This window comes from Aegilops tauschii, chromosome 4 (genome assembly GCF_002575655.3).
Source record: "Aegilops tauschii subsp. strangulata cultivar AL8/78 chromosome 4, Aet v6.0, whole genome shotgun sequence".
In the NCBI taxonomy this organism is placed as follows: Eukaryota; Viridiplantae; Streptophyta; class Magnoliopsida; order Poales; family Poaceae; genus Aegilops; species Aegilops tauschii.
In genome coordinates, this window is record NC_053038.3 from 472,266,146 (window position 1) to 472,276,890 (window position 10,745).

At 50.5% G+C, this 10,745-nt stretch overlaps 1 protein-coding gene across 1 annotated transcript; it reads right to left on the bottom strand.

Annotated features, from left to right (window-relative positions):
- Nucleotides 1-5,787: 5,787 nt before the first annotated feature.
- LOC109772142 (AP2-like ethylene-responsive transcription factor ANT) lies at nucleotides 5,788-9,717 on the bottom strand. Its single transcript, XM_073497012.1, has 8 exons — nucleotides 9,214-9,717; nucleotides 8,327-8,903; nucleotides 8,151-8,233; nucleotides 7,801-7,889; nucleotides 7,504-7,577; nucleotides 7,046-7,096; nucleotides 6,768-6,844; nucleotides 5,788-6,546 (listed from the first exon to the last, which is right to left on the bottom strand). The coding sequence occupies exons 1-8, from the start codon at nucleotides 9,416-9,418 to the stop codon at nucleotides 6,125-6,127; spliced, it is 1,578 nt and encodes a 525-aa protein (XP_073353113.1). The 5' UTR covers nucleotides 9,419-9,717; the 3' UTR covers nucleotides 5,788-6,124.
- Between the last annotated feature and the right edge of the window lie 1,028 nt (nucleotides 9,718-10,745).

Genomic DNA, 10,745 nt, shown 5'->3' on the forward strand with positions numbered 1-10,745 from the left:
ACGTGTCTGGTTTGTGCAGGAAGTGTTTGTCCTGTTGCTCTGTTGGCCTCGAAACTTCTCGTGCTCTAAGAGGGGGCAACCGCATGGCATGTGCCACGGCCTCGCATTTTTCGGGGACGCGCGCAATATTCGAGAAATTTATTGCTCTGCTAGGGTTTCATCGTCGGGAATTGCAAATCAGCAAGGTGGCAAAGAAATCATGTCGGGTAGCGGCATGGGGAATCATTTGTGATGTCCTTGTGGCATGCCTATGCCTTGCACAGACGAGGGAGGGGCATGCCCTGCCACCGGGGTACCAAAAGTACCTCGTTGTCATTCCTGATGCAACCGTTGAAATCCTCAAAAAATCGTACGATGGTAGGAATGCTCGGGATCTGGCACGGTGTCATCACATGGCCTCTGTAGGGTGTGGTAAAAGTTTGGACGCGTTTCGAGTAAGCCTCCCCTGAGGCCGCTTGTAAACCGCAGCGTCTCCGAGCTAGTATCTGGGTATCGAGAGGGAACGTGTCCGGTTTGTGCAGGAAGTGCTGGTCCTGTTGCTCCATTGGCCTCGAAACTTCTCGTGCTCTAAGAGGGGCAACCGCATGGCACGTGCCACGGCCTCGCATTTTTCGGGGACGCGCGCAATATTTGAGAAATATATTGCTCTGCTAGGATTTCATTGCCGAGAATTGCAGACCAGCAAGGTGGCACATGAAATCATGTCGGGTAGTGGCATGGGGAATCATTTGTGATGTCCTTGTGGCACGCCTACGCCTTGCACAGATGAGGGAGGGGCATGCCCTGCCACCGGGTTAGCAAAAGTACCTCGGTGTCATTCCTGATGCAACCGTTGAAATCCTCGGAAAATCGTATGATGGTAGGATTGCGCGGGATCTGGCACGGTGTCATCACAGGGCCTCTGTAGGGTGTGGTAAAAGTTTGGACGCGTTTCGAGTAAGCCTCCCCTGAGGCCGCTTGTAAACCGCAGCGTCTCCGAGCTAGTATCTGGGTATCGAGAGGGAACGTGTCCGAGCTTGTAAACCCCATCGGCGCCCCCCGACCCCGCCGGCGCCCCCCTCCCCAACCCCGTCGGCGACCCCCCAACCCCGCCGGCACCACCTCCCCCTCTCGGTGAGCTTCATCCCCCCTCCCCGATCTTGTATTTATGCATGAGTGTATGCATGGATGCATGGATTTTTATATGGATGAAAGGAATTATGGATGCATGGATTTTTATATGGATGCAAGGATTGATGGATGCATAGATGTATGAATGTATATATGTATGTATTAATGCATGAACTTTTTTTGTAGTAAATTTTTTGGTAGTTTTTGTTATGTATCAATATATATATGGATGTATGTATTTGTCACACACGATGGATTCGCCCAGCTTGACCATCACCGTAAGTCGAAATATCCGTGAGATAGTGTCCACCATATATACCACCAGTAGAGAGAGTTCCACCATATATACGTGAGAGATACGAGAGTTCTTATTGGAGGAAGAAAATCGACTTTTGACGATGGCGGTTGATCTGGGCGAGTTCTTCTTGTGATATACATTTGTCACGCACGATGGACTCACCCAGCTCGACCATCACCGAAAGTCGAAATATCATGAGATAGTGTCCACCATATATACCACCAGCAGAGAGAGTTCCACCACATATACGTGAGAGAGATGAGAGTTGTTATTGCAGGAAGAAAATCGTCTTTTGCCGATGGCGGTCGACCTGGGCGAGTTTGTCCTGTGATATACATTTTTCACGCACGATGGACTCGCCCAGCTCGACCATCACCGAAAGTCGAAATATCTGTGAGATAGTGTCCATCATGATTAATTTGCTTAGAAGTAATCTTTGATGTTTGATTCTTATGCTATTTTTCACTGTGTGATGAAAGGTGTTAGCACCGACCGATTTCGTGGCTATGGCTTCCTCCGATGATGCATCTTCCATTAGGGTTGACTATGTGGTCAAGGAGAAGCTCGCCGAGAACCGCTTGGCGTCGCTCATTGAGAAGAACCCGTGGCTGATCCTAATAAAGTATTTTGAGGATCTGGCGAAGAAGAATCCCCCAGCCAAGGAGAAGAAGGCCCCACCACGTAAGGAGTGTGACGACTCGACGCCATTGAGTCCACCGACGTACATTCCCGACGACGCTTGATCCTCCACCGTAGGTGATGCCCCGACGTGCTCTGACTCCACGATCATCGGTTTCACGGACTACACCTCTGAGTAGTCCACCTAGATAGTTTGGCGTTGATTTAGTGATGTAGTCATGCAGGTGTTGATATGGACTTCTTAGATTGCCACTTGCGATGCTTTGGATTGTAGTATGAGTGATGAACGCTTACATGGATTATGTATGATGTGCTATTTTTAACCTTGCATTATTTCTCTACCTTTTTTCTCTATCTTTGTAGATGAAGTGGTATGCGGTGTACAGAGGTAGATGTCCAGGAGTCTACGATTCATGGTCTGAATGCAATGAACAAGTGATTTACTATGAAGGCAGCTCCCACGACTCGTTCAATAGCAGAGAGAAGGCAGAGTATCATTACAATCAGTATGTGCTTAAGCAGAAGAGAAAAACTGAATTAGTGGGTTCAGTGGATGGGTTGACTGGATGTGATAGCCAGAAACGTCTTATCGGGTTTAGTGGATGGAAGAACTTGATAATTCTTCTTCAGTTTGTGATAATTGTGGTGTTGCTTTTATCTTGTGGTCGCATGTAGAAATGCATTGATCACTTTATTGTTTAGTAAGCATTTGTACTAAAGAGCTACCAGCTTGTGATCTCAAAAGAAGTTCGTGTGAACTATTTTATGTAATGGTTATGTGAGTTTGTTGTTAGGCATTGAGACTTGAAATGCTTGTTTGTGTATTGTATAGAAATTTTTGCAGCAGGGATCAGGGGGAAAGCAGTAAAAAGTTGTCTGGGAACGGATCTTTGTCGAGAGCCACTCTCGGCAAACAGCTGACAGAACCAGCCGACGTGAAAGTCACTTTAGTTTGCCAAGTTGTACTGTTTGGCTCTCGGCAAAGTCTTTGCCGAGTGCCCGTGCGCTGGCTCACGGCAAATTTATGTTTGCCGGAGAGGTGTACGCAGGCTTTGCTGGCAGTTATAGGCCCTTTGCCGAGTGTCCGTGGCACTCGGCGTATAACTAGATTCCAGTAGTGAAACTGGCTCTACTCATCAAGTTAGACATCACAAAAGCTTTTGATTTGGTGTCCTTGGAGTACCTGCCAGATCAGCTGCAAAGATGGGGTTCAGCATGTGGTGGCGAGACTAAATCGCGGCACTCCACTCAACCTCCTCCTCCTCGTGCCAGCTCAACGGCGTGGTAGGTGCGAAGATGGATCACCATCGTGGCCCGCAACAGGGTGACCCTCTGCCTCTATTGCTATTCATCCTTGCGAGCAACCCTTTGCACCACTTGATCACCTGAGCATCAGGGGCGGAGACAGGGGCGAGCAGGGGCTAGAACCCCCCCCCCCCCCCCAACCACTCGCCCCCCCTGAAGTTTTCTGGTATATATATGTACTGGTGTATTGGAGTCCTGGCCTAATTAGAGATGCTAATGGCCGAGTAATCACTTGATTAATGATAGCCCAGCTTGATCAAATCCTGGAATTAGTACGCAACAAACTAAGCCCAGTAGCCCATGTGCCATCACGGCCTTTCCCCATACCCCATGTATGTAGTAACTGTTTTGCCGAGCGCATGTGCCATCGATCAGATCAATTGATTGATCCCCTGTACGTGCATCTGGCTGCTAGGGCGCTTGCCGCCGCCGCCATCGCTCGCCACGACGCCATCTACGGCTAGGCGCCGGGAGGCCACCCTTTCGATACAAGCAGGTACTAGTACCAATAGTGGCTATTAGCTATTAGTAATTCTATTTTATGAATGAGAACGTTACTCTGAATGTTAGTATTTCTTTTGATTTAGTTTCTGGGATAGATCGCCGCCGCCTGCATGCGCTAGGGCATTGGAGCATTGCCATCAGCTGTCTCAAGGAAGATTTGGCGGTTCGTTGAGTCTATAGCTAGCGTCAACCGTCGACACAAGCTCGTCCCAATGAAGCAGTTGTCGCTTGTTGGTGAGTATCAAGTCCTATACCATAGTCTTATGCTTCATGTGGTCAGAGTTAAACCAAAATCTCAAGTTATATCCAACATATAATAAGACTACACAAATTACGAGGTAATGTTATTGTTACATTGGTTACTACAAATCATAAACTTGTATAACAACTATACAGCAAGATGACCGGAATTTTTTTTTTTTTGGTTTGTTAGGTTTCGAGAATGATATTGTTGACTTGTTTGATATATAGGTAATAGGTTTTGCGGTCTAGAGTTATACTTAAATAAACTAACAAAAGTGTTATTTTATTCCAAATTGTGAACTATATGTACTTGCAATTTGATTCCATTGATATATACAATAGACTTCTACAATGTTATATATGATTGGTTGGTTTTGGCTTCTTCTCGCCTCCCTCATGCTCAAATCCTGGCTCCGCCCCTGATGAGCATCCTCGCACCGCTTCCCGGCAGAGAGCTCAAGCTGTGCGTCAGTTTTTACGCCGACGACGCACTCATCTTCGCAAAACCTGACAGACAAGAAATCGACAAGCTGCTACAGATTTTGAAACAGTTTGGGGACACCTCGGAACACACGTAGCTCCGAGGTGCCGCATCGGTCTGTCGCGTGCTTCTACAGTTTCTTTGGCTTTTCAGTTTTTCGTTTTCCTCAGTTTTCAGTCTGAGCCTGAACCCCAACCCATGATAGTTTGATCATGGCGATTTGTTTTCCCGCCCTCTATCTGCTATACTAGTAACATTGAAAGCCAGCGGTTGCTTGATCTCTGTAAAATAAAAAGTCATATTTATACTAGTCCAGCAAAGAATCTTGTCCTGGCAATAGAGTCCTGCGAGTATATTTCTGTCCGCAATGGACACGATTGAGATGACGCTCGCTGCAGCAAGGCGTCGGACCTTTGGGTCTGCGCCATCCCCTCTCGATTGGATGTCCCCGGTCAATTCCTGAGGCAGATAAACACGTCGCTCTGCTTTTTGGCATCTTTCACGAGCAAAGCCCGGCAAATTTGATAAATTTGACCTGAGGACGAAATCAAAATCACAGAATAAACTGTCCGTGAAACTATTTCACGCAGCTGACCTTTTTTGTGACGCCCGACACGAAGGCGCCACATTACACTGTGCAACGCCTCACAGATAGGCGTTACTGTGAGGCGTTGCACAGTGTAGTGTGGCGCCTTCGTGTCGGACGTCACACAAAAAGGTCAGCCGCGTCATTCTGTAATTTGATTTCATCCATAGATCAAATTTGTCGATTTTGCTGCAAAGCCCGCCCGTCGTCGTCTACAGGCCGGGGCCGGGGCTGGCAGAAGGGACAGGACAAGAAGCACGCAGCGCCTGAGATTTCACTCGGCGGACCGGGGTTTCTGTGAGTTGGACGAGGTGCTGCACGCTGCCACTTTCGGCACCAAAGTATAAAAGCGCAGCCGCCCCGATTCCGGCGTACGTACGCACCGTGGCTGCAGCTCCGGCCACTGCCACCCAACATCGGTATGCTGCATCGGCTTCTCCAAGGCATCGCTGCGTCACGGGTTACGACAGAGGCAGCACTCAGCTCAGCCGATGCATGTAATACCATCTCCTTGCGTCGTCTCTTCCGCCCGACGCGCCCATGCACCGCGACGCGAGGCGCACATCCAGTTATCCACCGCTCTATCTACACAACACCGTAGGCATCGGCGCACGTCCCAGGTTCAGTAATAGTACATGGCATATAGTAAGTGGCAAAGGTTCAGTGCATGCTAGCATTGAAAATCTCCTACGTCGTGGCATGCATGCATGCATGCACGTCAAAGAGTCTCACATTGCGGCAAAATTGTCGGCACCTCCCAGACAAGTTAAGGCGCCAACCATGCAACGACATGCATCGCACCCCCACCCTCGCATCGCAGGGGTCGGCCGATCACAACACGGCCTCCCCCTCAAGCTTTATCATCGGTCCTCCTGCACCACCGTGCATGTGGGCATGTTGCCCTAGCTAGCTACCTACTACGTCCCTGCGCTGCGTGCTATGCTAGCCACTCACTCACTCAGTCGTTCCAGAGCGCGAACACCGGGAGCGGGTGCGCGCTGGGGACGCCGGCGACCGGCCGGGCCGCGCCTGGCATCCAGTTCCCTCCGCCGTTGCTGCCCTCGCCGGCCTCGTACTTCATGGCGTGCGCGTACTGGGGGCCGTGCAGCAGGTGCGCGCCGCGGTGGCCGTCCGAGGCGTCGGAGCTGTTGTCGGACGCGCCGGCCTCGGGGCGCTCGACGGCGACGCTCACGCCGCTGGGCAGCGCCGGCGCGTCGCGCGTCGGGGAGCGCCTGCAGGCAAGGTCCCCGCCGATGAGGTGCGAGCTGGCGCAGATGCGCTTCACGTCGTACTTGCTGATGTCGAAGTTGGTGACGGCGCTCAGCCCGCGGAACTTGATCGCCGCGATGTCGTACGCCTCCGCCGCCTCCTCCTGCGTACCTACGGTTTTATTTTTAAAGAGAACACAGTGTACTCAGCATCTGGAGGTTGATTCACCGCACAACTATTAGACAATAGACAAAAAAACACATGCACAAGTGACAAAAAAGAAGAAGAAAAACAAGATTACAGTTAGATTAGCAACAGTTGGGTGACTGTTAAGGCTTGGAACTTGGAGTGAACAAGCTGCATACAAGAGTAGTAAGAAAACAAAAACTTACTGAAGGTGCCAAGGTACAGGTCCTTGTTCCCTGCCACCCTCCCAATCCTGGCCTGCCATCTGCCGTGCTGGTGATGCCTGGGGAAAGGGAAAGCAAGCGCAACAAGAAAAGATCACACACAGTGCCACAGGCTGGCAAGTCGATGCGTGTGTGTTTCTGCGTGTCTGTCTGTGTGTGACTTGTGACTGTGAGTGAGATGGACTATACTAGTAGAGCTGAGAAGAGAGCAAGTTTTGGGGTGGTGAAAAAGCCTGCGGATGGGGGTAAAAATGGGGCACCTGGTCACTCCTCTGTACATGGATGCTCCCCTCGAGAACCCACTGCTGTTCCTGCAAAGAACAAAATTTAACTCGGAAGTTGCAAGCCTTGGTGAGCGCGCCAGATGTTTTTCACCCTTTTGGATGCACATGTATGTGAAGGAGTGCACACAGATTACGCAGTTGTACTCTACGAGAAATTTTGTCTCTAGTGATGTTTAAGATGTTCATCAGATTTTGCCATGGTTTTGTTCCGGTATATGCTAAAAAAATTATAAATGATCTATAGTACTCTAGGATTTAGGGTTTAGGGTTCTAGTATATGCTAACAATTTAATAAATGATCTATAGTGCGATAGTTCTTTGCAATGGTAATAATTGTTGGCACTGCATCACTGAATCACTGATGGTGCAGAGGTACTACATAGAGAGACAAAAACAGGAAGTCAAAAAACAGTTACTAGAGGCTACTGGTGCACCTTCTTAAGTGCGCAATGAACTCCTGCCTTGTCATGTGCTTCATCTCCTCCAGCTCCTTCTCATAGGTGCTTAACTACATGTGACAACAGAACCCAGCACGTCCGATCCATCAAGGAAACATTGAAAACATCTGTTGTACTACTATTAAGCACTTTATTCAATCAGCAGCGAGTTACTATATAGGTGCAGGAATGAACCAGAGTACCAGGCCCCTACACCAGTAGTACCACCACATTCCCTGGGCTTAATTAAGTGGAAAGCTTGAATGCAATGGCGTCTCAGAAGCTGAAACCTACCGGGAAATTTATGTGAGTCGTTGGCCCCCAGTACTTGAGCGCTGCCAGATCATAAGCCCTCGCGGCCTTCTCCTCCTTGTCATACCCACCTTCAAATTTCAGATCAGCCATGATCGATCAGCATGTAACAACAACAATGGACAGCCTGAGGTTCCAAACTGAACCTCTAAAACCACTGGATAGGGTGTAGCATAGCAATGGCTTACCTAGGTAAACTGCTCGTCGCATTCGGGAGATTCAGGAACAAGCAAGGAAGTTGATGTCAGTCGTAGCATGTTGTCCATGGATGTAGTGGTACATACAAAGGCAGAAATGTTTTGTGATTCTATCTTGATCTGTCAGGAGCTCACCTTGCCTTCCTTTCCTGGTCTGGCCTTCCTTCCTGCAGGTGTTGTCCCACAGGTGAGCCTCGTACCTCCCCGTCCACCTGTGCCTGCAAATCAACGTACGAACCAGCATGAATCCATGAACGAGCCCGGACGTGTAAACGATGCAAAAGCTTGAGCACGCAAAGAGCAAGGCCAACCTGGTGACGCCGCGGAACTGCGACGTCCTCTGCCCGAACGTCTGCGCGAGCTTGCGAGGGACGGGGACGCACGGCGCCGGCAACGGCGGCAGCGGCTCGCTCGGGGCGGCGTGCACGGATGGAGGCACCGCCGGCGACCGCTCCGGGACGTACATCGACTGCCGGAGCCAGGACTTGATGCCAGAGATGGACATGTTGGTGCTGCCGTCGAAGCCAGCCGCGGAGCTGTACATTGGCGCCGCCGCCATCGCGCCCGTGCCTGCAGCTTGGTTCGGCGGGCACAGGGAGTACTGGCCGTGGTGCGCCGGCATGTAGTGGTGGTCCGGGAGGCCGGTGCAGTGTGGCGGCGGCGGCGCGTTGTTGATGTCCAGCCCGATGACGGCGCCGCCGCCGCCATTGCCCTGGAAGTAGGGCGAGCCTGGATAGGCGTGATGGACGTCCTGGTGGTGGTGGTACTTGAGCTGGTCGGCGTGGCTGGCGTCGTAGACGCTGCCGCTGCTCCTGTCGTTGCCGTAGCCGACGCTCAGGAAGTCCTCCAGCTTGGGGCCTTTGGCTTCTGCGTGCTGATGCCTCCAATCTGTACAAAAGTTAAGACAAAAGAGTCCGATCAAACACAAACTAAAGGCCTTGTTGATATTCCATTTCAGCGTCAAGATGCATCAGTGAATAAATTGGTAGTCCAATACAAACTAGGAACAACACCAGCGAGTTGTCGTGGAACAAGATTAACATGAACATGTGTAGTTTTCATCCTACTATTGTTAGTTAGATTTGGACACTGCTATGGTACACGGCGGAAAGAAAAAAAAAATGAACATGCAAGCAATGATTCGAACAAGCTAAACATAGCCTCCCTGAGCTCGTGTTGCATGCGATTGGTCAGTTACCTGGGCCGTCGTACTGCACAGAGCCGCCGCCAGAGTGCAACGGCACGCCCACGATGGGCGAAGAAGGCGCCGCCGCCGCGGTGGGCGACGAGCAGGAGCCACCGTCACCGCCATCGCACCCCACTCCCTCGCCGGCGTCGTAGCCCCTGGCGGCGGAAGAAGAGGAAGACAAGGAGAAGCCGAGCCAGCCACTGTTCATGTCCATCTCCTCCTCCACTTCTCCACCAACGCACACAACCAAAAAGATTGGGAGGAGGAGAAAAGGAAACGAAAGAGGAACCAAAAGAGCCCGATCTTTTGCCGGCCGGCCGGAGTGCGTGTGACTTGCAAGCAAGGGAGATAGGGAGGGAGGGCGGAGGCTATCTAGATTGGTGCTCGGACTACGAGAAGAGGGGAGGCCCCCCACCCCTTTTTGACGTTTATATACGCGGGCCGGAGCTATATTTGGCCACCGGTGTGGCGTAGGGTGGTGGAATGATCGGTCGATATGAATGAATGCGGTAGTGTAGAGTGGAGTAGAATAGAGTAGGGAGGGGAAGGAAACCAAGTCTTGGTGTGCAACTTTGGCTGGCTGGCTGGGCTGGCTCGTGCATTGCATGTACGTATGCGAGTGTGGTCCGGAGTTTTCTTTCTGCGTTGGGGTCTGTGCCATCATAGATACGTCTTGTAGCGTGGCAGCGCCAAGATGGGGCCCGGTGTGAAAGAGTGAATATGAGTGAGTGTATGTGGGTTTTCAGGTGTGTGGGTTATTTTAGGACCCGATAACGCGCGCACGTTCGGTACAAACCTGTTCGGAAGGATCCCTTAACCCCCGAACTACCACATGGCGAAACCCCCCTCTTGGTCCACGTGGCTTCTCCCCTCGACCCCCGATCCAAAAACGCCCTGCGTCTCCCACCTCCACCCCCGATCCCCACCATAGTCCCCCTTCCTCTTCATAGATATCTATGGAATTTGCCATGGCAAGATCTGAGGAACCCTACAGAAGCTGAGCTACTTGAAGTGAAATCAGGTGAATTTTGCTTGCCGCACACCACCTCCTCACCTCCCCCTCCCCCCTCCTCCTATTTCCCCCCTCTCTGATCTAGCCATTGTTGCCAAGGCAAGATCTGAGGGACCTTACAGAAAGCTATGAACCCTACAATAAAAGTACCACACATATGGCAACTTAACAGTGATGAAAAAAGAACATGTACTTGCCATGAATTTTGTTTTTTCAGCTCTTCCATGAGTTTTGTGCTGATCTTGCCATCCTCAGATCTGCCATGAGATTTTTGCTGATCTTGCCATGCTCAGATCTATTTGGATGGCAAGAACAAGAAAAAAATGTGTGGTAGTTTGATGAATTGTGAATTCTTGCCATCCCATATTGTTCTTACCATATAATTGTTGCTACTGACGACACTTCCTTATCTGTTTTTTGAAACTTTTCATGAGAGGGAGCTAATGTATCAAAAGGGGTTGATGTAGATGCTGTGTGGGGTTTGAGAAAATTGCCAACCCTGTTAAAGGTACAATGCCATGAGTCTATG

Coding starts and splice junctions, on each gene's coding strand:
- LOC109772142 (XM_073497012.1), bottom strand. CDS start 9,418: ATGGACATGAACAGTGGCTGGCTCGGCTTCTCCTTGTCTTCCTCTTCT. Junction 8,904..9,213: donor TGTGCAGTACGACGGCCCAG/GTAACTGACCAA, acceptor ACTTTTGTACAG/ATTGGAGGCATCAGCACGCA. Junction 7,890..8,150: donor GACCAGGAAAGGAAGGCAAG/GTGAGCTCCTGA, acceptor TGAAATTTGAAG/GTGGGTATGACAAGGAGGAG.